The 27,538-nt window shown below is 57.0% G+C and overlaps 1 protein-coding gene across 5 annotated transcripts in view; it reads right to left on the bottom strand.

The window, feature by feature from the left end:
* Positions 1 to 12,783: 12,783 nt before the first annotated feature.
* Positions 12,784 to 27,538, bottom strand: part of POC1A (POC1 centriolar protein A) — a 100,718-nt gene continuing 85,963 nt past the window's right edge. For all 5 annotated transcript variants that reach the window (XM_070359191.1, XM_070359192.1, XM_070359190.1 and 2 more), the window contains one exon: positions 12,784 to 12,982. In XM_070359191.1, the coding sequence (XP_070215292.1) occupies positions 12,884 to 12,982 (99 nt within the window). In that variant the 3' untranslated portion in view covers positions 12,784 to 12,883. The remainder of the gene's footprint in view (positions 12,983 to 27,538) is intronic.

Raw genomic sequence — 27,538 nt, 5'->3', positions numbered from 1 at the left:
GGCCCACAGTTACAGCCCCAACTGGGCAGGGGCCTGGGCCCCAACTAAGAACTAGAGCTCTGTTCCCCCAGTCTGGTGGTGCCCAGGTGGCTCTGACCTCCACAGGGAGCCCCTTGCTCCACCAGCTCTCTCCCATCACTGGGATGGCAGGGTGCCTGCACTGGCAGGGTGGGGGACAGATGTGGGGCACGTGCAAGGAGGTGTGTGCGCTATGCAATGTGCTTCTATGGCTAATTCTTCCCACGATCCAGAACCTGTCCACTGTGGCTCCACAGTCCAGGCCCCCCTGTCTCCCCTGGACCATTTCACTAGCCTCCTTCCCTGCCCCCCTGCTCCATCCCCACAGTCCATTCCCCACCCAGCGGTCCTTCCCTGCTCTGAATCCTCCCACGTGGGGGAACAGACCAGCGTGGCCTCAGTGATCTGGCGCAGCCCCTCTCCCGCCTCCCCTCAGGGTCCAGGATCCTCTGCCCTGCAGTCTCCATCCCCCCAGCCCAGGCCCCTGTGGCACCCCGCCTGCTGTCTCCGCAGGGCCTTAGCACTCACTGGTCTGAGTGACTGCATGCTTATCCTCCCCACCCCCGCCCGGCCTCCTGAGCCAGGCCTCCTGAGCCAGAGTGCGCACCAGAGGTGGCTGAGTCCAAATAGGGATCCGACTTCCTTTTGGACTCTTGGGTCATCAGCCACGAGCACGGTCCTGTGACTTAAAATGCCTCTGGCCCTTCTCTGCCACACTGGAGGATCCCAGAAACCTTTCACTTCCATTCATAGGCTGCCCAGAGTCGGAAGTCTCCTTACGGTGACAGAGTGGCTCCAGCTCCCACTGAGCCTGGCAGGCTGTCCTCCCCGTCCGCAGGCTGGTGGCCTCGATCTCCCTGTTTGAGAGCGTGGGCCACCACCCGAACCGGGGCATCTCATCCTCCCTCTGTAGACTGCTCTCTCAAATCCCAAGTCTGGGTTCCAATCCTGCATACCACCATTCTCGAGCCTGGAAGAGGAGCTGGACTGGGTGGGGAAGCCCCCTTTGTTGAAACTGAGGTCACCCCTAGAGGGCCAGGAGAAACAGCTCAACAGCCCCAAGAAAGCAGTGGCCAGCTCCGATTTCCTTGCAGCTTGGAGGAAGAAAGAAGTGGTGGAAAAGAAAAGGGCTCAGCAGGTCCCCTACCCCAAAGTTGTGGGTGAAGGCGAGCCTTCTCCTCTCACACACCCCTCCCCAGGACCTCTGCCATGGGCTGATCTCCCCCTTCAGAGTTGTGGACAGCACCACATGAGCCCGCCTGGGGCTCAGGGACGGAAGCCAGGGCTCTGGGGGTGCATCAGCCACCCTGTCACCCTTGGCCTCCCGCTTGACACCTCTGATCCTTTCTGAAGCCACCTCTGCGAGGAAGGGCCTGGAGCTCCAATGGTTTGTTGGGGCGAGGGGTGGGGTTGGGGGAGGTGGCCAGAGGGTGCCTCTGGTAGGCATTCCCAGCCAGAGCAAAGGCAAGGAGCAGTGATGGAGTCTGGGGTGGTGCCCTCTGTCTTGCCCAAGCCAGCTGTGGTTTTTCGAGTAGGCTAGCTAGCAGTGGCAGGCTCCTGACAGTAAAGTCAATCCAACCTTTCAGGCTGGGAGGGTGGAGGCGGCTGGGAATTCCCAGGGCACCTGGCGGGTAGCTGTGCCAGGGGCCTGGGATGGGTGCTTCTGGTGGGCCAAGGGGCGGTGCCTGGTAGGTCTCTCTGTAGCTGCCAGGCCCAACTGCCTCATTAGCATCTGCCTGCTGCCAGCCTGGGCCTGTCTGGTCCACTCCCCATCGGCCCACACACCCTGTTTTTCAGGAATCCCTCCCAGGAGGCCCTGACAGTGACAGCGATAGCGATCACTGTCACGTGACCACGATGAGGCTGCTGAAATGACCTGGCCCTGACATGAGGTTGCTGGGTTGAGGCCTCAGTGCTCAGCCCCATCGCAGGTTTCGTGGCCAGCATGTGTCTCCACATGGGCTCAGCTGCCCGGTGGCTGCCTGGCGCTGAATGTCCTGTGCTCACAGGTAGGCAGGCATGGGTGCTTGCACTACGCAACAGTCTGGGCAACTCCTGTTCTTGATGCGGCCTCACCCAGCCCTATTCCTGCCACAGGGGCACATGCCCCCAAAACCTGGGGCACCCCATCCCTGCAAAGACTAGGGTCCCCTGGGAAGAGAGGAGGGACCAGTGGAGTCTCAGGGCTCCTGGTGGGGCCTTCGGAGGTGGTCACAGGGAGGACCCGGGGCCAGCTCTGCTTATGGGCCCCTGCTCATGTCCCCGCCCCTCGCCGTGGCTTATGCACTCTCCAGCTAGAAGCCAGCACAGCCCTCTGGCCTGAGCCAGGGGCTCGTGGGGGTGAGGCATTGAGGGCAGTTTGGCCAGAGCTTGAGCCCCCTGTCAAAACCTCCCCTGTGGGACTTCCCTGGCAGTCCAGTGGCTAAGACTGCACTCCCAACGCAGGGGGCCTGGGTTCAACGCCTGGTCAGGGATGATCCCACATGCCGCAACTGAGTTTGTATGCTGCAATGAATGATCCCGCATGTCGCAATAAAGACCCCGACAAAATTTTGGCATAGCCAAACTAAAACACCACAAAATAAAAACCTTCCCCAGAACCACTAGGCCAGGCCAAGAACTCAGGCCGGGAAGTGGCTGGATTCCTCAGGCCATGAACTCTATTGGGCCATGGAGCACCCACAGTGAAGGAGCTGGAACCCTCAGATCTGGGGTGCTGCTGTGGACTTGGCTGGCCCCTGGAGGTGCCCAGCCTTTCCATCTAAAAGGGGGGCAGTACCTTTGCCTACTACTCTAACTCTCAGGGATGCGGGACAGCCAGGTGGGTTCTACCCTGGATTATCAGAGGGAAGGACTTCTTTGGCCTAAGGTGCTCCCAACCAGCCCCATGCATGGAGGGCAGCAGGAATGGGAGGAGTGGAGACTGGCAGCCTGACCAAGGGGCCTGGCTGTACTGCTGACTCCACCAGCCGCCTCCCCACTCCAGGCCTGTTTCCTCCTCTGTACACTGGGGCACATACAGAACACCACGCAAGGCAGAAGGAGAAGCGCTTGGGAAGGGTCCAGCCCAGGGCTGAGCACGTTTCCCTGGCTCAGCCCTCTTGTGCCTGGACAGTGGGGAGAGGGCCCTGGGGGTGGGCGGCGCCCCTTGTGGGAAGGGCTCCTGGAGCAGAGGCTTGGGACTGGGGCTGGTATGCAGCTGTACTGTGGAGTGTGGGCAACATGGACTCTGGGCAGAGAGGGTGTGGCTCCAACAGGAAGGGTGACAGAGGAGACAGCAACTCTTCTGAACCTGGAGTGGGTGGCTGCCTGAGCTGAGGCTGATGTGGGATGGGGAAGGCCCTGTCCCCAGCCTCATGCCTTGGTGCCCACAGCTGCCCACCGAGCTCCCATAGGGAAGGGCAGGGAGGGACTGGGCATCACGCCTGGCCCTCCCTCCAAGTCTCAGCCACACTGGCCCCCCACACACCCTTCCTTAGCTGTGACTGCCACTCAGTTCCTGCCCTTTGCTCAGTCTTGGCAGACAGCAGCCCCTGTTCTGACCCTCGGGGAGCCTTTCCTAGCAGGGGGGCTTTGACCCATACCTCCTGCCTCCTCAGGGCTCTGCCTATAGAGCTGTCCAAAGCGGGAGTCACAGAATGCTAGTCTCAACAAGCGTACTTGGAGAAAGAGGCTCACGCGGTCAGATGTCTGAGAAACACTCTGAACTCTGGCCCTGGCTGCAGAGCATCAGGGTGTGTTAAAGGCTCTGAGAAGTCCTGCAGGGACACAGCAGGCTTAATTTTGGCCGAATCTGGCATTTGCCAGACTCCAGGGACCACAGCATCCGTTTTTTTGTGTAACCTTCACTCCCAGCCCACGGCACTGCCCTCAGCCTGTCCTTCAGAAGAGAAAATGGCTTTATGTTGCCCAGCGGCTGCTCAGACCACGTTCTCTTCCCTGCACTTCCCTTCCTGTCTTCAGATGAGAGGCTGAGGGTCATCAAGAGCTGCTCAAAACCCCACGTTCTCCCTGTGATCTGCCCCAGGTGCTCTGAGGCCTGCTTTTCACCAGCAGGTCCAATGCCGCAGTGGGACCGGAAGTCATCCCGGCTCCTGGGGAGGCCAGGATGATTAAATGGGTGCTGGACAGAGCTGAGCCGGATGCCTGGCCACACTTCCCCCAACCAGTGCAGCTCCTGTGGTTTCCAGCTCAAGGCTGCACAGGGAGGCTGCTCCTCTCAGCATGGGGGCTGTGGACAAGGCCCCCTCCCCAAGAGTTGTGTTACCAGCCCTGAGGGGCTTCTAATGAGTTCCACATGCAAGTGAGGGCCTCTGAGAGGAAATGGGAAGGGGCTGAGGAGGGGGAGAGGGGCCTGAGAGGGGATTGGAACCATGTGTTTGGAGGAGGAGGACAGGGAGGGAGAGTGGAGGCCAGAGGAGGGAAGACTATCCTCACAAGTCCTGCTGCCCTCCCCGCACAAGGTGACTGCCAGGCTCCCAGCTCCGCAGGAGGGCCCAGGCCAGCAGGCTGCAGGGGTGGAGTGGGGAAGGGTGGCAGCGGCAGGGGAGACCCCTTAGAGGGCCCACTTCTCTCCTTCAGGCAGAAAAAGCCCCAAATCCCTGACCCTCTGGACTGGGGTTCTGAGCCATTAAAAGCAGGATAGAACCAGGTAGGTGGCAGGGCCCATGGGGGCGTGAGGAGGCCTCTCTACAGCCAGCCAGCAGCAAGATGCTCATTCAGATCCAGCCCAGCTACCCTGACGCCACTGGAGAGCCCTGGGTGCAGCGAGGCCACTGACCTGTCAGCTCTGTCCTCTAGGTTCAGGGGTGGGCAAGGAGATCTGGCATGTGGGTTGGCTGCTCCTCCTGCCCTCCCTGTCCAGTGGGAGCCATGCCTGGACACTCAGATTGGCCTGGTGGCTAGAAGCCTCATAGGAAAAGGCTCTGCAGGATCCATGTTGGCATGTGGAGTGGGGTGTCTAATGAGATAGACCCATGGCGGTTAGGGAGCAGACGGGAGGGCCTCACGGGGTACAGTGGGTCTCCCTCCCAGGAGCACTGGTTGAACCCCAGGTTTCCAGCGGGCCAACCAGGGCCGGGGAGAAGGCAGTGGCATCCCATTCCAGTACTCTTGCCTGGAAAATCCCATGGATGGAGGAGCCTGGTAGGCTGCAGTCCATGGGGTCACTAGGAGTTGGACACGACTGAGCAACTTCACTTTCACTTTTCACTTTCGTGCATTGGAGAAGGACATGGCAACCTACTCCAGTGTTCTTGCCTGGAGAATCCCAGGGACGGGGGAGCCTGGTGGGCTGCCATCTATGGGGTCACACAGAGTCGGACACGACTGAAGCGACTTAGCAGCAGCAGCAGCAGCAACCAGGGCCAGGCCTGCAGCAGGTCTTATAGCCAGCTAGCTAGCCCACAGGAGTGGATAATGGGGGCCCTGCCCTTTAGCTCCCACTTACAGCCACCTCCCCAGGCCACACACTGGAGCCCTGCTGGGACAAAGCCTGTTCTTACAGCCTTGTGTGAATAGTCTCAGCATATCTTTCCAGCACCCCTACAGGCCTCTACTGTTCTTACCCATGTTGTAGATGGGCAGAGCAAGGCAGAGAGTCAAAGCATGCCTGGCAGAAGAGCAGGTGCAAAAGCCCTGGGGCTGGAATGTTCCTGGTGTGTCCGAGGAACACTAAGGAGGCTGGTGTGCCTGGAGCAGCCTGAGGGGTGGCTGGAGGGGTAGGAGATGAGGGTCGGGCAACAGGCAAGCTTGAGTAGGGCCTCCTGGCTGCGGTGAGCATTGTGGCCTGTACTTAAAGGAGGCTGGGGAACTGCTGGAAGGGGTTCAGCAGGGCTGGCATGAGCTAGCTTACAAGTTTTATTTTTATTATTTATTATTTTTTAATCTTAGGGCTTGGCTGACTCTGGCTGCTATGCTGAGAACAGATGGAGTGGGCCAATGGCAGAAGCAGGCCAGGCAGGAAAGGAGCAAGCCTCATCGCAGCAGGTCTGGCTGCTCAGGGGCGCCTGCTCCAAGTGCTGGGCAGACTCTCACCTAACCTGCCTCAGACTAAGCCCTGGCCCCTCAAGAGGGGCCGCCAGAGCTGAGGTTCCCCTAAACCAGAGGCAGTTAACCCAACAGAAGACCCTGGGAAGAAATATAGATGGCCAACAGACACATGAAAAGATGTTCAATATCGCTGATTATTAGAGAAACGCAAATCAAAACCACAATGAGATATCACCTCACAGCAGTCAGAATGGCCATCATCAAAAAGTCTAAGAACAGTAAATGCTGGAGAGAGTGTGGAGACAAGGAAATCCGCCTACACTGTTGGTGGGAATGCGTAGCCATTATGGAACAGTATGAAGGTTCCTCAGAAAACTAAGAATTACCATATGATCCAGCAATCCCTCTCTGGGCCTATATCCAGAAAAAACTGGTAATTCAAAAAGATACATGCAAACCTATGTTTGGGCTTCCCCGGTGGCTCAGTGGTACAGAATCCACCTGCAGTGCAGGAAATGCAGGTTCGATCCCTGGGTCGGGAAGATCCCCTGGATAAGGAAATGGCAACCTACTCCAGTATTCTTGCCTGGAGAATTCCATGGACAGAGGGGCCTGGCGGCTACAGTCCATGGGGTTGCGCAGAGTTGGACATGACTCAGCAACTGAACAAACCCCACCACCACCTGTGTTCACAGCAGCACTGTTTACAATAGCCAGGACGTGGAAACAGCCTAAATGTTCATCAGCAGATGAATGGGCAGAGACGTGGTGCACACACACGGGGCTACTACTCCGCCATAGAAAAGAACGAGGGACTTCCTTGCTGGTCCAACAGCTGACACCCTGTGTTCCCAATGCAGGGGGCCTGGCTGGGTTCGATCCCTGGTTGGAGAACCAGATCCTGCATGCTGCAACCAGAAGACCCTGCATGCCACAGGAAAACGCGGTGCAGCCAAGTAAATAAGCACTGGAGAAAAAATGAAAGGATGCTGTGTGCAGCAACTGGACGCAACTAGAGATTATCATACTGTGTGAATAAGTCAGAGAAAGACAAATACCACCTGATGTCACTTCTGTGTGGAATCTACAACGCGACACAAATGAACCCATCTATCAAACAGAACCACGGACATACAGAAGCAAGCGGTGGCTGCCAAGGGGAAAGGGGCTGGGGAGAACTGGAGTGGGAGGCTGGGGCTAGCAGATATAAGCTTTTATATATAAAATGGATACACAACAAGGTCTTACTGTAGCACACAGAATTATATTCACTATCCCTTCATAAACCACAATGGAAAAAAAGAATATATATAACTGAATCACTTTGCTATACAGCAGAACTATTATAAATCAACTATACTTCATTAAGAAAATATTAGAACTGGAAAAAAAAGGAGACTTTGGGATATGTTTCAAAGGGCATGGGCATCCTTGTGGGAACCTCACAAACAGCCCTATTCCTAAGCACACCCCAGCTGAGGGCGAACTGGACCCAACCTCGGGACCAAGGCCACCCTGGGAGCAAAGGCTAACTTCACAGTTGGGGCCAAGAAGCCCCACTCAGCAGCCCCGACTCGGGCCAGCCCAGGCCTCTGCAACAGGAAGTACTTTGTGTTTCTAGTTAACAGGCACATGTGAGCTGCTGCCTGGAGGGTCCGGGAAGACTAATTACGTTGCTTCTCCTGCTCCAAGTCCCAGAGGCTTCTAGGAGAGCCAATCCAGGAGCAGCTGTCACGGAGAACAATTGTGGGGGCTGAGCTGAGGGTGGGGGTGGGTGCTGGCCCTGCTGAACGCAATCAGTGCTCCCAGCCCCACCTTGGGCGTGAGGGTATGTCCTTGGGTGACTCTGGCTGGGGTCAGTTTGAGGGGTCAGAGCAGAGGTGGGTGGGGCATCATAGGAGCTTCTGGGGGAGCTGGCTGGTTCCAGAGACCTGCCAGGTCAAGGCGCGTCACTGGGCGGAGCCTAGCTGGGCAAAGGCAGGGGCAGGGCAGAGGTCTGGAGGAGAGGCCAGATGAGCAGAGCATCTGCAGGGCACTGGTGCCCTCGGCCAGGCCTGAGACCAGGAGAACAAGATGGACTGGGTGAACGTGGGCCCCAGGTGCCTGGGGACGGCCACGGCTCCGCAGTCGGTCTCCACTCCAGAGCTGAGGCCAGAGGCCAGGAGCTGACGTCAGTGTGCGCGGCTGAGTGACACCACGACCCCACTGGCTCCTACAGGCCAGGCCTCTGCCCACTGAGCACCCGAGAGAGAGTCAAGGTCCCACTTTCAGAAGCAAGTATTCGTGCCTGCAAGAGCAGCTTTGGACTGAGAAACAGAAGCTGCAGGAGGATAGGACTTCTGCTCCTGTCCAGGGCCCTCATCTAGCGGTGCACAGGTTTCTCATGGGTGGTAGGAGAGACTTGGGGGCAGGGGTCAAGGTTCCTGTCACAGCAGCAAGCCCAGGCAGAGGGGGTTCAAGGTGGCCTCACCTGAAGTGAAACCATGCTCAGCCTTGCCCTATAAATAGGTTCTTGGGAGAGTGTTTCCACACAGCAGCTCCCAGCTGGAGGAGGGGCTGGCACAGAAAGCTTCCTAATGGCTTCACCCCAGGCTGTGTGGCCTGGCTCCAGTCTCATCCTCGAACCTGGATGTGAGGGCCCCATGTGCTGGGCCTCTAGAGAGACTTCCCCAGAGTGACTGAGAGGGAGCCCAGGGTGCTAGGGTGACAGCTGGGGTGGGCTGGAGCCCACCCAACAACGGGACAAGGCCTGGTGTCAGGGTGGTGACGCTCACAGGAAGTGAGCTCGGGCCTTCAGTCTGCCACTGCTGCCTTGGCAACGTGGTTCCCTCCTTGGCAGCCTGGAACAGGGCAGGGTGGAGGGATGCTTAGAGAAAACTCTGGGGCTGATGTCTGTGCCCCTTAAATGACCACACACCCATGAAGGCTGGAACCATCAGGGGCTCATCTTGAGCGGATCATTTAGGAAGACGAGATTAATGACAAGGAGCCGGGACAGTGTGACTCACCACCCTAGCGCCTGCTCAGCGGGCTGGGTTTCCGGGATTCCCGGCAATAATCACAAACGCCCACCCCAAGCCTGCGCTGGCCCTAGTGGCGGCCTTGGAGGGCCTGCCTTCTCGGGTCGGGGTGGGGGGAGGCTGTCTGCCAGCCCAGCTCCCTCACCACCACTGGGGATGCCCATGGCAGCGGTCATGGGGTCAAGAGACCAGAACTCTGGCCACGGAGAACTTCAGAGCCAACACAACTCTGGGACCATCAGACCGTGTCCTCCTGGACACAAGCCAAGTTCTGGGAAAGGGGCCCAAGCCACCAGAAGTCTCTTTCCAGCCATACACTGAGCACACTCGCTCTGGGCACCTTTTGTGCCCGAAGCATTAGGAACTAGCTCACAAACCGTCTCTACAAGGTTACTGAACCTAAGGTCACGGAGCTAGCAGGGGCAGAGCCGACTGTGGCGGTGAATCAGGCGCCCTTGCCTGCCTGCTCTCAAGCAGCACACCCCTGTGGAGATCAGGAGACCAGGGACAAGGTTGCTGGTGGGATGTGAGGATGGCAGAGTCTCCAGGACAGGCTGGCTCATGCCCCTCAAGTCTCTGGAGGGACACAGGTCTGCGGGGACCCATCGACACTTAGCCTGTCTGGGCTCCTGGGAGTGGTGCCTCAGGAGTGAAAGGTGGTGGGCTTGCCACAGGCAGGGGCTGGACTCTGCTGCTGCTTTCTGGCTTGGTTTGGAGCCTACCTGACCTGCCTCTCTCTTTCTCTGGCAGGAAGTACAGATCCATTCCCGGAATCTGGCAAAGGATAGGTAGGGGGCTGCAACTTAAGTCAGAGATACTTCTTTTATTCCGCATGGTAGGAAAACTAGAGCATGAAGGGATGGGGATATGGGGTTGGGATCTGCCATGAAGACGTACTTCCTAACAAAAGCCCCCTGGCCTAAAAACATCTTCCTAGCCAAACCCCGCCCCCTGCTGCAGTTTGGTTTTCTGGAATCTCAGTTACCAAAATCCAAAATTAGGAGAGATGACAGCTAAGCTGAGGCATTTACATTTCTAGAGGGCTGCTTCTGAGCTTGGCGGCATGGCTGGGGGACTGCTAAGAGCCCCAGCCACAGGGGAGCTGCTGGGGTGGGCTAGCAGGGAGTATCATTTGGGGAGGTCACAAGAAAGGCCGTCACGGGGCCCCCAACCAGGCCAAGTCACCTCACGTTCCCCGCCGCCAACCGCTTGTGAGAACCCCCATAGCCAGACCTGTCAGCCCCCAGCCCAGCCAGCACTGCCTGGTTGAGCCCCGCACTCTGCCTCAGCCTGGTCACTCACACTGACCCCCAGGCTTGGAGGCGGCAGGTCTCTGTGATGTTTCAAAGACAAAGACAGCTCTCCAAGAACCATCCTTCTCCCCTGTGCCTGGCCTGGCCGGTGACTCCATCAAGGCAGGCGAGTGTGGCAGGAAACCCCTCAGGCGGCCCTGGTCCAACCCCTCGTGCAAAGCCCTCCCAGACGGCCCGTGGGCACAGCTCTGTCCCCCTCCTTCTGGGGAAGCCCAGGTCACGCCGATACTGTGCCACCAGACAAGCTGTGTGCTGTTGGGGGTTGGGGGGTAAGCAACCCTCTCTAGACTGTTTACATCTGATAATGGTTGTTGGGAAAATACCACACTACAGCCTCCCAGGCCATTTCCCAAGTCCTTAGCAGACTCTCAAACCCATTTTTTTCTCACTGAGGAAGGGAGATTTCAGAGAAAAATTAAAAACTCGATCCTGGTATAAACGGAAGGCGTGATGGGTGGCAACCCTGCCTGGTATGCGAGCAGAGCTGGACACAATGCCTTGGAGACCCGGCTCCTGTCCTGCTGTCTCTAGCAAGGGCCACCCTGGGTCTCTGGAGAGGACCTCGCCTGGACTGGCTGCTCAAATCGCCACAGCCCCAACACCTGGGAGCTCCAGCTCAATTGACCACAACAAGGCCGCCCATGTCTCATCAGAGGCAGGGCAGCCAGCCTGGGAGGGACAGACAAGCCTGGCCCCACAAGCTGTGTCCCCTCTGAGCAAGCTGACTTGGGGCCACTCGGACTTTCCCTAAAGGCCTCCAGGGCAACCTCCCCAGTGGCCAAGACTCCATGCTCCCAGTGTAGGAGGCCCAGTTCAACCCCTAGTTGGGAAACTAGATCCCCACGTGATGCAACTGAAAGTTTGAATACCGCAACGGAAGATCCCACATGCCGCAACTAAGACCGGGCACAGCCAAATAAATATTAAATAGATAGATAAACCATATCTCCTTAAAGAAAAAAAGCCTTCAGAGACTGGGAGCCATGACCTCCCGAGGCAGCTGAGGAGCTTACCTGACAGTTTAGACCAGCAAGACTTCTGGGCTCTTCTACATGCTAGCAGGGCCATGTGGAGAACTGCAGCAGCTTCCGGGGGGCTCTGAACCGTCCTGAGTCGTCAGCCTCTTGCCCATCTAGCAAGCTCCATCCTCCTAGAGGGACAGGTGGGCCAGGGAGCCACGGGCCTCTGTTGAGTGCCTACCTGGTAGGGTGGCCACCACTGCTACCTGACACAAGACCCTGAGGCTCAGAGGCTACACCACCATGTTGGGGCTACACAGCTCAACCAAAGGCAGAGCCTGAGGCCTGACTCCAGACTGAAGCTCTCTCCCCACCCAGGTGGCAGAGCAGCTCCCCCAGGCTCGTCGTTCACCAGGACTCAACACAGGCTGCCTCTTGTCAGCCTCAACTCTGAGGCATTCAGCCTCTGCTCCCATGTGGAACCTGCATAGGCTGGGAACTTCACTAGCCGCCTGGTACTGACAATTCCTGGGACTCTTAACACCGCCCGCTCCTCTAGGCCCCTGGGCAGGGCAGGTATGTTGGAGGGTAAATACCTCCCTGGCTGGCTGGGCCCCAAGAGGCTGAATGCAGAGATATGGATGACACCCAGACATATGGAGAACACTTGCCTGGCTTTCCTGCACAGATGCAGGGAAGCAGCCCACGGAACCCTCGTGAGCAAGGGGACAAGCAGGTGCCTGAAGCCTCCAGGTCCCAGCTGAAGCAGCCGGCTGCGCCAGCCAGAGGGAACTCTGGCTGTCCTTGCTCCTAAAGACCCCGAACAGTGGCAAGCAAGGTGTGCAGGGCTCTGGAGGTGATGCTGGCGGGGCCCTCCCAGATGTCATTTTGTTCTCCCTTATGGACGCTGGGGATGGAGGCACTGATTAGGTCTCACTCAGAACAAGCCATTCCAGTGACGAGTCCATCAAGTTCATTTTAATGTTCAAGGTTCCTTTGCCCTCGTGGATGCAGAGGAAGAAGCCACCAGGCCCCAGTAAACGTGGGACAGAAATCAAGGCCCCTGCGAAGCCACCATCCCCTCCAGAGGGCTTGTTCCTGGATAAATCGGACAGACGGGCCCGCTTTGGGCCTTTTGTCAGATTTAAAGGAAACTATTGGCTCATCCAACAAGTGGTCCACCTCTACTCTGGGATAGAGGACAAAGCCAGGCACGTGGCAGGAAGGTCAGTAAGGGATGAGTGAAAAGCAGGGTGGCGTGGGGCTCTCGCCTCCAGAGGAGAGCTCCATCTTAGGGCTCCTTAAGACTCCAAGGTAACAAACATTAATGTGAAGTGGCTCCTTCACAGTAAACTAGGTATATCATCTGTGCATACGTGGGCCTGGCCTATGGGGGCCTCCCATCAGCAGGTGGAGTCTCTGGGTGCAGACAGTTGGGTGGAGGGCATAGGCGCACAACCCCTGGGGCTCTGGGGGATATGGTTCCCAGGGCTGAATCTTATTTATTTACCCAAGTGTCCAGTACAAATCCCCGACCTGCCACCCCCCAAATCGACCAAGCTCTTGATTCTCGTTCCCCTGATCACGGTGTTGTTCTCTGCATGATTAGCTGCTGGTTCTCCAGACACTGCTTCAGCTTGTCTTCTGTCAGTGTCAGCCGCTGCTCCAAGATGGAGACTGTCTGCAAAATAAATGGTCAGGCTCAGGATGGAGGGGCCCCTGGGCTGCCCTCAGCCAGGCCTGCTCAGCTGCCCCGGAACAAATGCCATCTTTTCCCACCCAGGCTCCTGCTTGGTGCCCTGTCCCTGGGTCTCCATGCCTTCTCCTGCTGGTTGGGGAAGGTGGTTCTGTGCTGTTTGTGGGCAGCGGAAGGGCACAGTGAGGGACAGCAGGCCTCGTGGTCTGACATTTAGACTGAGTTATAGAGCAGCAGCACTTGCTCATCTGGGCCGGGCTCTGTCCTTTCAGAGACCAGCCAACCAGAGACCATCAACCATCTCCATTCTGAAGATGAGGACACTGCACCCACAAACGAAGGGCCTCCACCTGGGTCCCGCCCAGGCCTTTTATCTTCACAGCTGGAGGGACTTCCCAGGCTTGGAGGTGAGAGCCCTGAGCCCAGGAGGGCCACAGCCTGTCCGAGTCCACTGGGGACCGCTGTTTCTGAGCAGTGTTCCTGAGTCCATTTTCTCCGCTATGATAGGAACGATAATGGCAAGCTCACAGCAGTCCTGGAGACTGTGAGGTGACAGCATGGTGCCCAGTACGTGTCAGCCTGGCACACGCTGGCCACGGTGACGATGCTCGTCATGTTGGCCTCTGGGGGGCAGAGACTGACTCTCTGGCCTCTCCTGCACACCCGGCATGATGGCTGGTCTGCCGACCTGGCCTCCAGACAAGGCTGCAAAACCTGCCCCCTCCTTTGCCTTTGGACAGAGCGTTGGAGAGGGGCAGGAGTGTCCAGGCCCACACAGGCCCTGGGCGAGTCCACTGGAAATGAAGCAGGCTTGGTTCCTTGCCGTGTAGCCTACAGGCATTAGAAAGGGCTCAGATTAAGAAACAAGACTTTCTCTTAACTTTACCCATTTGTGGGCTTTCCCAAGAGGTTTTGCCACCTTCCCTGGGGCTCCATAGAGGCTCTGGGCCTTGGTCCAGTAGAAAGGAAACTTTCCTCTCACATATTTAATAAAACACTGAAACATTTGGGGAGGGAGTTTCCCCTCTAAGGCTGCTATAAATTCTCGCAGCATCCCACACGGATATCAGCCTCATGGAGGCTGCTCCTCCTGGCGGCTGGCCCCTTCTAAACAAGCTGGCTGGGCTGCAGGGGCTCTGAGCCCCGGGGCACAGGACAGAGCCTGAAAATCTGCTGCCTGTGGAATACGAACTGGCACCCTGAAGAGGCAGAGCTGAGCTGAAAGAGACGATCACATTCATCTCTACTGGCCGGCCAGCCATGGAGGGGGTCTGCGGCTCGTAAAAGTGGGAGCGGAAATAGCCCCCGGCTGGCCCAGAGCAGCATTCCTGGAAGTTTCCACTGGCTGCTGCAAAACCCACACTGAGCCAAGCTCCAGAATCATTCCTCATCCAGACTTTTTCCGATGGTCCTGGACTCCAGGCCCCAGTGGGGGAGCCAGCCAGCTTGTCCTCTTTTGGCCAGCACTGCCCCCCAAAACACACATACTTAAAAGAAATTTTTTTTCCATAGGGACTGAATTTCCAAATGTGGAGGCAGTGGGTTTTGGGCCAATGTCAATACCAGGGGTGCCACGCATTTCATGGGGCTAAGTAGAGTGTTCCATGGCGGGCGGGGGTTACTCAAGCTCAGTAGAAATATGGTCATTAAATTTGATGATGTTAAACTTCTTTGAACAAAAAAGCATTATCTGTTTCACCTCAAGCCACAAATGGAAGGTGTTGGGAGGTCCTTCCTTTGGGAGCTATAAACACCTGAGGGGGTGTTTCATACCATGTTATAGACAAATGGGCTGAAAAAAAAAAGCCCACCCCTCTCAACTCTGCAGCTTCTCCCCTTCCCCCAGGCAAGGTTCTGGAAGAGCCACATCATCTGTTTGGTCTCCACCCCCATTCCTGGTGTGCCCAGCCTAATCTGCCAAGATGCTGGCTGACAGCCACCAGGCACTGATCAAGTCCACCAGGCTCTTCCCAGTCATGTAGGATTCCCACCAAACCCCTTCTGAGCTGGAGGAATGGGCCTGTGAGAGAAGCACAGCTTTGGAATTCTGTACATTAGAACAGTCTCTGCTTCACAAATCTGTCTTAATAATCCTATCCCACTAGAGCATGGGACCTCATTTTCATGGGAAACGGTTATCCCTTCTGATAACGTGAAGCCCGGAAGCCCTGATTTCTGATTTGCTGACGCACCTTCCTTCCACCAGAGAGAGGGCTTCCCCAGTGGTGGAAAGGCTCCGATGGGGCAGCCAAGTAGCAGAGGTCAGACATGCGCAGGGCTGGCAGTACACGCAGTCAAGAGGCCAGGCAGGCCACCTGCAGGGAGCGGCTAGGCCTCCAGTGTGCTCTCCGGCTGCTGGGGTCCCTGTGAGGAGGCAGCAGTATCTCTCACAGGGACAGATAAGATTCTGGGCCATGTCCTGTGCCATGTTTGCACTGTGACCTTTACCTGTGGGCTCAGCTTGCCTCCATGAACACGTGCTGCCTCGGCATCCAGGGCAGAGCCCTGCCTTCAGCCCTGCGCGCCTGGGGCCACGCCAAGCAGGCTGCTCGCGGCTTACCCCACCTCATGCCCTGGTCCAGCCCTGGGACCTTTCCTCCTGCCACCTGGTGCCCATACTCCCTGGGCCTGGAGACAAGGCCAACCTGCCCTGGAAGGTGAGGAGAAGCACTGGAAAGACAAACACCTCTGCAGTCCCTTTGAGTCCATGCTCCCAGACCAGTCACCTCACTTTCCTCTTATTCAAGGGTGAATGATCTGGTGCCAACCTCTCACAAAGTCCCCAAGGGGATGGAAGTCGGGTGTTGTGGCAGGTCCCAAAGAAGGAAATGGCCTAGCCGGACGTGGTGCCACAGGATTAGCAACTTAATTTTAAGGAGGGCCAAGGAAAACTGGAGAAGGGGCCAAGGAGTCAAGGGTTCTGGCTCCTGGGCAGACTGGTCTGGGCAAAGTGTCTGGGAAAGACAGCCATCATTGAATTGGTGATTCAATGGCTAAGACTGCGCTCCCAGTGCAGGGGGCCTGGTTTGATCCCTGGTCAGGGATTAGATCCCACATGCTGCAACTAAGAGTTAGCATGCCATAACGAAAAGATCCTGCATGCAGTAACTAACAGCCAAATTAATACACAAATAAATGAATATTAAAAAAAAAAAAAAGACAGTCATCAGCCGGGACTCTGGGGTCCAAATTCTTCCACAGAGAGGGCCCTCCTGTCTGTTGACCTTGGAGAAACCAGGCAGCTTCATACACTCTCCTTGGCCCTGTGCCATCCAGACACAAGGCCCCCAAAGCCCAGACCTGAGGGAAGACCCAGGACTGCGCCTGGGGTGGGGGTGGGGGAGTCCTGACTCTCTTTGCTGAGCTTGCTCTTTGTTGCTGTGCGGGCTACTCTCTAGTTGCTGTGCGTTAGTGTCTCACTGCAGTGGCTTCTCCTGTTGCAGAAATAGGCTCTATGGCTTGCAGGCACATGGGCTCAGCTGCTTGGCTGCATGTGGGATCTTCCTGGACCAGGGATTGAACACGTATTCCCCTGCATTGGCAGGCAGATTCTTTACCACTGAGCCACCAGGGAAGCCCCATCTTAATTCCTGACACATACAGCTCCAAGGGCTGTTCTTGGCAGCTGACATGGAGCGCTCACAATGTTCCAAGCACTCCAGTATGACCCCTCAGGGCGGGAGCATTTATCATCCCATTTTTTTCCAAAGAGGAAACCAAGGCACAGTGATATTAACCTGCTGAAAGTCACACAGCATACAAATGACAAACCTGGAGTGTGAACCCTGGTGGCCTGGCTTCAGAGTGAGGGCTAATGTGCCATGAGCTGCGCATGTTTGCTTTGTCCCCACCCATGTGTAAGGACAGGCCTGGCCTACTCCTCTTCCCCTGGCTCACTGTGGCAGTGCCTGAGGACTACTGGCCCTGGGCCCCAGCAGTCTTGATTGTCCCCCGCCCTGTGCCCAAGCTCAAGCTACCTGAGGACATAGCCATGGATCTCTCTTCTCACCCAATGGCAGCCACCTTCTGTCCAGGCCACTTGGTCTGGTGGCTCTGGATTAAATGAGCAAAAGCAGCTAGAAGGGACACCCCCGATGGTCACCCAGCAGTGTCCTCACATCATCTGGCCACTCTCTGAGGCGGTTCCCAGGCCTCAAACACCTCCCATGCCGACGAAGCAGTCTCTTTATCTAGCCAAACATTTAGGTTTGGAATCATCAAGACAGTCACAATTTTGAGCTATGAAAAGGCAATGCTGCTGCTGCTGCTAAGTCGCTTCAGTCGTGTCCGACTCTATGCTACCCCACAGACGGCAGCCCACCAGGCTCCCCCATTCCTGGGATTCTCCAGGCAAGAACACTGGAGTGGGTTGCCATTTCCTCCTCCAATGAAAGTGAAAAGTGAAAGTGAAGTCACTCAGTCGTGTCTGACTCTTCACGACCCCATGCACTGCAGCCCACCAGGCTCCTCTGTCCATGGGATTTTCCAGGCAAGTGTACTGGAGTGGGGTGCCATTGCCTTCTCTGATGAAGAGGCAATAATATAGGGATATATCGACAAAAACCTTTTAATATGTATGCCATGACAAGCAACCCTAACACCCTTATTTTAGATGCTATCTCTCATTGGGGTGCTCTCCCTACAAGACAAGCAGTCAGACCCCAACCAAGCTGTGGGACTTGCCCAGGTCGCCACTGGCACCCCACCCCTCACAAGACTGGGTTCCACTTTATTTATTTTTTTGGGTTCCACTTTAAATGAAGCACCTTCCTCCCTGAATCAGAGCAATAGGAAGCAGAACTCGGACTCCATGCCTGGACACTTATCACTCTTTGCCCAACACCGTCTGCCTCCCAGGGTCACAGCCATAGGGGAACCAGAAGTTTCACTTTCAAAGTCACACCTGTCAGAGAATCACCTGGGGGCTTGTTTCAGAAACACCTTCTTCTGCTATTACCAACAATTTCCAGGAAGCCACAGCCCTTCTCTTAAGGAAAAGCGTTCCCTTAGAAACACTCCTGTTTGCTGTTGAATGAATTCTGTTGTTTCTCTAGACCAAGGGCTGGCACACTCAGTCTGCGGCCTGTTTTTATAAAAAAGGTTTTACTGCCATGCCCACGTGCTTACATTCGTCCATGGCTGCTCCAAGGGCAGGGTGAGTAGTTGTGACAAACTCTATGGCCCACTGAGCCTAGAATATTGACTGTTAAGAAAAAGTTTGCTGGAGACACTTTCTTCAACCCTTGCCGGAGACACTTTCTTCACTCACTCAGATCCTCTGGGGCATCACCCTGTGCTGGCCCCTGCCAGGTTCAGGGTGACAGTGGCGCAGAGCACAGGATCAGTTGGCCCCACAGGATGTGCAGAGAGTTGGAGGCCAGTGCTAAGCAGCTGCTGGGACTGCAGTGTGTGCTGGGAGATTGCGGGGTGCTGCCTGGTCAGAACCAGGGGAGGTGGCCCTAGGAAGTGAGTAAGCTAAGACCGAGGGGGAGCTCACCAGGAGAGAGGGGCAGGAAGGCCCTGAGGTGGAAGGGAAGGCAAGAGGCAGGAGAGGGGCCTGGGAGGAGGTAGGAGATGGGGTCGGCCCTGCAGGCCATACCCGGCAGCCCCAGTTTCAGCCTCAGAGCAGCAGGAAGGGGCTGGGGGCTTGAGGCCGGGTGAGGCCCCTCCGGCTGCTCCATGGTGATGGTCTGGGAGTGCCTGTGATTAGGTATGAAGGAGGCGAGAGTGAGAGGGGATGGTGGTGGGTTGGTCTGGAGGTGGTAGTGGGTGGGCTAAGGGCGAACATGGACAGACTCAGAGCCATGAGGTATGACCCACCACCGCCTGGTGGTGAGTCAGATGGGGAGAGAGAGACGAGAACACAGGGTGAGAACGGGCACAGGCTGAGGCCCCTCCGAAAGGGCCAGGCAGGCACAGGGCAGTAGTGGAAGAAGCCTGGGCCAGCAGCAGGGTTATTCTGCATTTCTGAGATGATCCTCATTAACGGGGGTAGAGGGGCTGGCGGGAGACAGGAGAGGAAGAGGGTCCTGAACCACAGCCCGTGGTACTGGAGAGCAGAAGCCGGTGCAGGACCATGTCAGCGATGCCACTGACAACCCCTGGAAAGCAGCCTGGCCCCTCAGTGGGTGCCAACTGAAGGACCACCCCACCCAGGGACCCCACAGGAAGCAGGATGCTGGAGGCATTGGGGACCAAACCCAAGAGCACGGGAGAGGCCAGCTGGGGCCAATGGGTGGGGTTCCTGGCATGACCCGGTCAGAACCTTCTGAGGAAAACCCCCTGGGAGAGACTCAGCAAGGCTGAATCTTTTGAATCCTGATTTTCCTGCTGAGGGGGGAGAAGACATTGTGACCTGTCTCCTTTGAGGGCAACACTGACAGGCGAGATGCTTCTCTCGCTCACAGTTCAACAGTGAACTGTGATGCTTTATGAAACACCCTGAAAGTCTTCTGAGTGTGGTGTAAAAATAACCAATTTTTAAAGAGACAGGCTTTTATTTTTAGTCCCTTATGAATTATAGTGACGCCCGAAGGAGCTGCACCAAAATGCCACTCCTCGGTACTAAGTCTGGCACCTGGGGCCCTGAACTCCAAGCAGGAGGGAACGCAACACGGGGGACATTTTGACAGCGTCACAGTTCCAAACCTTCCTGCCTCAGATGCCTTTTCTCTGCTGGCATTGAGTCACCAGGCGTCTGCACCCTCTTAGGACACAAACTGCAGGGACAGAACCTGGTGTGTGTATCTCTTCTGGCCTCCGAGGTGGCCAAGGGGAGCCTCCATCCTCACTCCTGCCACGGGGCCTCGGACATCTGTGACGCTGGGAGAAGTCAAAGCAGGTATGTGGGGCCTCTGCCCGTGAAGGGCTGGGCAGCCGTACTCCCAGGGGCTCTGCTCTGGTCCAGGGAAGAATTTGGCAGGCATCATACGGGGGAGGCGAGAATCAGTGCTCCCTGGGAGAATAATCCTCCACCTTGGGAAGCCGTGGAACACAGCAGGACAGGTTCAAGTTACCCACAGCCTCATGGAGCAGAGCAGTCCTTTCAGGCACACACGCTCCCCCTGCCTGTCCCATAGACTGCCCACTCCCCAGGCCCCCACACCCACATGGCGCGGCCTTAGCCCTGCTAACCTCCTTTTCCTCCTTGGCCTGGTTTCCTCTCAGGTGAGCTTGTCCTGTACTTTCCCTCAGCTCTTTCCCCCATCTCTCATTTCTGGCTCCTTTTTAAGCCTCTTTTCCCATCTCTCTTTTTACTTTGTATTTAGGGAGAACGCAAGAAATGTGTTGACCTGGCCCACAGGGACTGAGCTCCGCATGGAGTCCAGCCCCCGTGGGAAGGAGAGTGCCAACCCAGACAGGAGGCCCCAAGGCCTCTGTGAGGAGACAGCACAAGACAGGCCAAGCTTCAGGTGCAGCAGGGGCAAAGGTCCCAAGGCAGGGAACACAGCACTCTCTTGGCACTGCCAGGAGGCCAGAGTGGTTGGTTTGGAGTCACCAAACAGGGAAAAAAGAGCAGTGGCCACAAGGAAGTGGAGGAGGGACCCCAGGGCCCTCAGCCAAAAAGGGACAGGAGTCAGGGAGCCTTCACTCCCCGGCACTGCCTCACCAGACTCAAATTCGAGCAGGTCCAGCCAGGGAGAATGGTGCTCCTGTGGCCAATTTTCCAAGTGCTGGATCCAGAGGGGACCCTGGGAGAAGAGGAAGAGGCTCAACTCGGGAACTAATCATGGCTGTCTTAGTTTCACAACAGGCAGTGAAGCAGGACCGAATAAACTGGCACTTCAGAACACAGACCTAGCTGCACCCTCCAAGCCAGGTCCCTTCCAGCAGCTGCCGCTCTGTCCAGAGCCACCACGGCGACCATCTTGAATGACGACCTCTTGCACACTCCCCGTGTGCAAATGCAGCAGGAAAACTACTAGAACCCTAACTTCTGCAAAGCCCAGAGGGGCCTCAGGACACTACGAGCCCTCCTGACATCATCATGCACTCACACGCTCAGCAGGGCCCATCCCAAGCGTAACCGAGACGCTGGCTCCTAGGGGCTCCAGGCACTGAGGGGCTGCAGTACCAGCCCTATCTGGGCGGGCTGCTGGCAAAGCTGCCACGACGGACAGTGAACACCACCTTGAAGGAGGGGAAAGAATGAGGACGATCAGCCAGCTGTTCGCTCTACATTTTCCTCAGCTATCGGGCGAGTTCCTTACAAAGCTGCCCGTGCGCAGGTGACTCACTCCAGGCCTCCCCACCATCCTCCCCGCTGCCATCCAGCTCGGGAACAGCCCTTCTTCCCGCAGCCCTCAACCTGCAGCCACGGCGCTTCCCCGTCCATGCTCTGCTGTGAGCAGAGCCCCAGGGTGCTCGGGGCCCCCCGTGGAGAGTAGTATTGGTGTCTATGGTTGAAAGGCCCTCCTGTGTCTCCCTGGAGCAGGGGAGACAGGTGGTTCAGAGGTGGACACCGTGGCTGAGCCCACACAGATGACAGAAGAGAGCTGACATTCAGCCACGTGTCCCCTCCAGTGCACTGCCTCATGGCGAGGGGAGCTCAAACTGCCTTGGGAAGGCAGTCTCATGGGAAACCAGGAGATGGGGGGGTCTCACAGTCTGGAAGGGAAGAAAGCTGAGAGGGCTGGGGGTAGGAGGGCCACATAAGCACACATCTGCGGCAGTGTGGGAAGGTGGCCAGGCTGAGAGAAGGGAAACGTGCAGGGCCGAGGCGACACCCGGGAGAGGGAGGGGAGGGCAGGGGCAACAGGGAGCACGCAGAGCGCTGAGCGGACAGGGGAGGCCGCGGGAAGGGCTGCCACAGGGTGCCCCCTCTGTGGCCGTGTGGGGCTGTGCACGGCAGTGTTGCCAGGACTCTGCCCAAAGAGCCTCCTTGCCTTACCCCAGGACTCCCATCATGCAGTCAGTGCTGTGGGCCCCCCGCGTGGATGGAGGACCCTTCACGGATGGATGAAGGACTAGATGACTCCTCAGTCCTCATCCTCTTGCCCTGGCTTCCCGGAAACACCCCACCCTCCTGCCCTCCACACCACTTCTGCTATATTCCTTTTCTGTTCAACAGCACAGGCCAAAAGGCCAGGCTCCTGGGCCTGGCACTCAAGGCCTGTGTTGCCCATCACCACTGCTCTCTCTGCCCCACCCTGCTTGCTCAAAGCCCCACTCCAGCCCTGCGCCCCTAAGAAGTGCTCCGCGTCCCCACCCCAGCACCGGTCCCTGCCCTCCTCCTCTCTCAGCATGTCATGGTGCTGACACGGCTGTGGGCCTTAGAAACGCTGGCCTCCCGCTTTGTCCTGGGTAGTGAGAGCACAGGCACCGAGACTGTACAGCCTGTGTTCAAACCTGAACTTTACCACTACCTTGCTGAGTAGTCCTGGCAAGTTATCTGACCTGGACTTCAGAGTCCTTATCTTGTAGAGCCATCGTAACACTTTATCATAGCTAACATTACATGGCACTTGCTCTGGGCAGGGGTTCACCGAGGGAACATGGCACCCCCCGGCTCACAGGGGTCCTGGCTGAGCTCTGGGCTAGTGGGGGAGGGGCCCGAATGAGGCCCCAAAGATGGCCTGTGGCCACAGGCCTCGCAGGGTCTGAGCCATCAGGGCACGTGGTGGTCTGGCTGCTTCTTAAAGTTCTCCTGTGACGGAAAGTTCCTTTTAATCACTTCCAGGCTTGTGGTCGATTCTGGCTCCTCCAGGCAGTCTCCCTAGAGGGGCTGGGTCACCCCAGCCCCCTTCCCTCAACACAGGAACCAGATTCCTGGGGGGAAGGGAGGGTCCCATATACCCTGAGTTTCAGGGAGAGGGCACAGTCACCCAGCCATGCCACGGGGGCACTCATGTCAGGCTGTGGGCAACATTCAGGGGCAGCCATTGGCTCAGCAACTCCGACTCAACTGTGCTGCACACAATGTCTAACTTTCCTTGGGTTTCACTGCAAAGATGGAAAAATGTGGAATTAATCTCTCCTGTAGCATGCTTTTGACTTCACTCAGATTCTAAAGATGTAAAACAGATGCAATAAAAGGGGAATCTCTTTGCTGTGGGGTGTTGTGAGCTATCAAAACAACACAGGGCTGCTGGGCCCAGTGCCTGCCTGGCTCAGCCTCGTCTCCTGGCAGCTCCAGTTCCGGCTCTCGGGGTGGTACACGTGCGTGTGTACACATGCGGGGCCCTGACTCAATGGTACCCTGGACAGCCAGCCGCCACATGTCAGAGGTGAGCTGGGGTGGAAGGGGCTAGCCCATCTCCCTCGGGAAGGGTTGCTGGTCTGGGCCCAGCTCTTCCCACCACCAAAGGTCTGCGTCTCAGCCCCAGCCTGAGACTGGCGCCTGAAGGTCTGTGGGCCAGGGGCCTTCGAGTCAGAGGTGTGAATGCCCGCTCACAAGCAGCCAGCTGATGGCCATCAGAGTGCCAGCCTCACAGGCACAGAGTTTCTGTCTATTCCTGCTCCCAGGCACAGCCCTGGGCATGTCATACGAGGTGCACACTGACTGCTGGATGGACACACACCAGACCCTGAGTGCTGTGAGGATGCAGAGAAGGCAGGTCCAGGTCCCGGGGCACCTGAGGATGACCCTGCCTGGCTGGTGAGGACATTCCCCCAGCTTGGTTTGGATCTGGGGAGGCTTGAGGGAGCGGTGGAGGAGGGAGAGGAGGGCAGACAGGCTGGAGCCCGAAGGGTTGCTGCCAGCTGGCCTGGGGAGGGAGGAAGCCTCCTGACCTCAGCAGGAAGTGAGGGTGTGCAAAGCAGGACAGAAATCCAGGAAGCAGCCCAGTTCCTCCCCCTCCCCCGCCCCCACGCCCGACCTGATGGGACTGAAAGCTTCAAGGCCTGAACTTTAAAGGGGAAGGAATGGAGATTCCCGCTCATGCTGATGTCTGTCTGATAGGTTAACTCGTCCAGATCACACACAGCTGATGCACAGAAAAACAAGCTTCTAAAGATATTCCCCCCAAGCTGCCTGGTCTCAGCAACTGTCTTTTTAACCAATCCTCATCATCCCGCAGCCTGCTGCCAACATCACAAAATGAGCTTTTGTCCCCTGAGCCCTCCAGTCCACATTTCTGCTTCACATTATCTCAGGGATATAGGATTTCTCTGGCGTTTCTGCATCCCCCACCCCCACCTCTAATGAGGACTAGTTCTCTTCAGGAAGTACATGGAACACTATTTTCTATTGGTGGATTAGCTATGGGATTAGAGAATCTTGGCTAATTTACCTTCCTTGTGACCTTATAACAATTCCTTTTAAATAAACATAGGCTTTTCCATATTACTGCTTACCCCCGAAGAAGAGGCTGTAAAAAGCAGGTCCACTCACCACCATCCATAAAACTGGATGCTCCCGGGACCATGAGGTGCAACCCCCACCAGGAGGAAGACCTGAGCCATACACTCCCCGCCAACCCTGGCCTCTGCCAGCCATGAACAGGCCACTTGGGAAGCCTAGGGTCGGGGAGGGACACGACCCCAAGGGGCAGGATCCCAGTCACCGCACAGGCACAGGCTCTGTTGTGCTCTGGCTCCAGGGACAGTCCAAACACGGCACGAACCTTGGCCACCTTCAGTATCCCATTTCTTCAGATATGCAGATTTTTAGCAGTCCACATACAATAGTCAAGTAGCCAAGACCCAATAAAACACAACTGTCACAAGTCAGAGAGATTGCTCGATGGCTTGCTAAAGGTCTGAAACCTCAGTACAGCCTGGCAGGTCAGGCTGTGGCCCTCATCCAACAGGCCCACCACAGGGATGCAGGACTCACAGGCTCCCCCTGCCCTGCTGAGTGCCCACTACCCAGCCTCTCATCTTGGCCAGTTTTCTAAAGCCACCAGCTAAGTCCTGTTCAGAATAGGGGGCACAGAACCATTTCCCCCAAATGCCACGCTCTGCTCAGTTGAAAGCTCCTTTCTGCTTTTTCTCCTCCACCCCGCCATGGCTACCATGGGGAAAATGAGGGTCTGTACCAACAGTCCAGGCCCACAGGGCCCTCTGCTGAGAGGCAGAGACAAATGGCAGGCCCGACAGCAACCCCTCCCAGCTCCTGTGGTGCTTCATTCAGGAGGGCACCAAGGGCCAAGCGGTCAGCTAGGGCTTGGTTAATCTCAGAGCTGCGTCGGCCCATTTGGGGCTGCCTGTCACAACCAGAAGACTCATGGGCCCCTTCTCATGACCTGTGCTTGACCCTTCTAGGGAGGGCCCTTGGGTCCCCAGAGCAAATCGCCTGGGCCCCCTTCCTCCATCCTCTGAGAACTATCCAGAGCCAGGGAGCATGAAAGGTCCCTGCTCAAGACTAGTGCTTTAGCTGCTGCACACCGCCCCCCCCACCCCCACCCCACCGCAGCTCCAAGCCTGCTTTGGGCCTCCCAGGAGAAATCTCATACGACCGTGAACACTCCCAGGCCCAGAGGTAACCACAGCCTTCCCGAGCCCATGTGGTGGGCGGGAGCATTCCATCTGCAGCTTCTTTGGGGAGGGGGTGCTTCTGCCACAACCACAGATGGGATAGAACACAGAGCTGCCATCCAGCCCCACTCACGGCAGTGCCAGCCCTGACTCGGTACTCCCCAGGCCTCTGCATTTGCAAAGCCAGAGAAGCCTGTGGACAAACTGCCAGAACGAGCAACAGGGCTGGGGAAGGGCCAGGGCCAGCTGCTCTGCAACCGTCTGGAGGGGGACCCAAAGTGTCCAATAGACCAGAGTATCTTCAGTCCCTTGTCCCCAGGAAGTAGCCTCTCAACAGGAAAAACAAGTCTCTTGTCTCCCAACCCAGAGAGGCAGGAGCCCTCGCTGTCCTGAACTCAACTGTGGCCCAAGGGCAGCCCTTAAATATCCATGAAGAGGCTGGTAAACCCACTCGGGGTTGTACACAGTCGAGGCAAGGTGGAGACATGCAGCTGAGGGAGGGCCTGCTCTTGTGGAAACCAGCAACAGCCATCCCCGTGGCCCTACCTGTGTGTGCCTGTGCCATGGGGGATGGGGTTGGGGGGAACATGCACACACAAACAGGGGTCACTGGGCACTTGCACTGTACACCTTCCCAACAAATTCCATCTGACACACCTGGGAGGACACGCCCCCAGAGAAATGGAGAAACTGCTCTAAAATCTGCAGTCTGTTTCCACAAACAACAGCTGGTCTGTCCAGGAAAGAGGGACTGAGAACCCCTCAGAGTGGTCAGGCAGCTCAGTCCACGGCAGGTGGGCCCAGGAGTCCCACACCTTCCCACCAGGGTAGAACTAGACACCTCACCTGAGCACCCCATCAGAAAGGAAATTGCAGGGACCATGGCAGGCAGGGGGGCTCAAAGAAACGTGTCACTGTATCCAATTCCCCAAAGCAAACAGGCCAAAATCCTTCTCCTTGTTGAGTTAGGTCATCAGAGTCACAACAACCTGGACCTTCTAACCAGCAGGGCTGGGTGGCCTGCCCCCGCCTGCTTCCCACGGCTCGGGTTCCAGTCCTGGAGCCCAGCGGCCCCCATGACTCACGGGAACCTGACTGTCTGACATCACAGTCTTGAGCACGGCTTCCATGAAAAAACACAGTTGAACAGGAATTTCATGGCTTGGTATTTTTAAAAAGCAGAAAGACATGAAACCGGAGTCAAAAATAACTTTGCTGTGGGTCTCTGAGGCGAAACCACTGGTCGCCTGCCGGGCCCAGGCCCCTCACTGCAGCCTCCCTGCTCCCAGGTACTGTCCACACGGCCGCGCCTCAGCCCTCGCCCCTGAGGAAGATGCAGGGCCCCCACAGCTTCCAGACACCACCCACCCTGTCCCTCAGAAGGAAGCAAAGGGTGCCAGGGTGGGAGGTGAGGACACTGGCTGTGAAAACAGCCTCTCCCTGCTCCCTGGTTAGTTTCCCAGCACCTGGGAAAGGGACCCTGAAATCATTTGGCAGCAGCCCCACAAGAACACAAAGGGAAAGGTCAGGGCCTCTGTCTGGACACTCACTGAATGTCTGTCACCAAGCAGGCAGGCCTGGCAGGGGTCCACCTGGAGCCCTTCCTCTTGGAGTAGCCACAAGGGGAGGGGCCCCGCCAGGGGCAGCAGGGAGCGGCGACTCACAGAAAGAAGGCCGTAATAGTCTCAGGCCCCACCTGAGATGCTAACCCCTGCTGCCCACCCCCGGGACAGATAGATGGGCAGGGTCTAATGTCTCCCCTCCATGGAGTAGGAAACCACAGCTTCCCCAGGTCCACACAGATGGAAAGAGGCCAGGCTGTGCCAGAGCATCTGGGGCTTCTGACTCCTGGTTGAGCTTTGCTCTGGCCCCATGCAGGCCTCTGCAGTCAGGCCATCTATCTCAGGAAGAGACGACTGGGGCAGGCCCAGCAGGACGGTGACAGGGTGGCCGCAGGACAGAATGGGGGTTGGGGGGGCAGGACAGGCTCCCGGGAGGCAGGGAGGGCAAACAGCAGCCACATCCATGATCTCAGCCCTAGCTGCTCTTGGGAATTCCCATGAGGGGTTCTGAAAATCAAGAAGTCTCCCAAAGAAAAACCTAAATCTCATTGTTAGGGAATAC

Source organism: Bos mutus, chromosome 22, assembly GCF_027580195.1.
Source record: "Bos mutus isolate GX-2022 chromosome 22, NWIPB_WYAK_1.1, whole genome shotgun sequence".
NCBI classification, from domain to species: domain Eukaryota; kingdom Metazoa; phylum Chordata; class Mammalia; order Artiodactyla; family Bovidae; genus Bos; species Bos mutus.
This window is presented reverse-complemented; position numbering and strand designations above follow the sequence as displayed.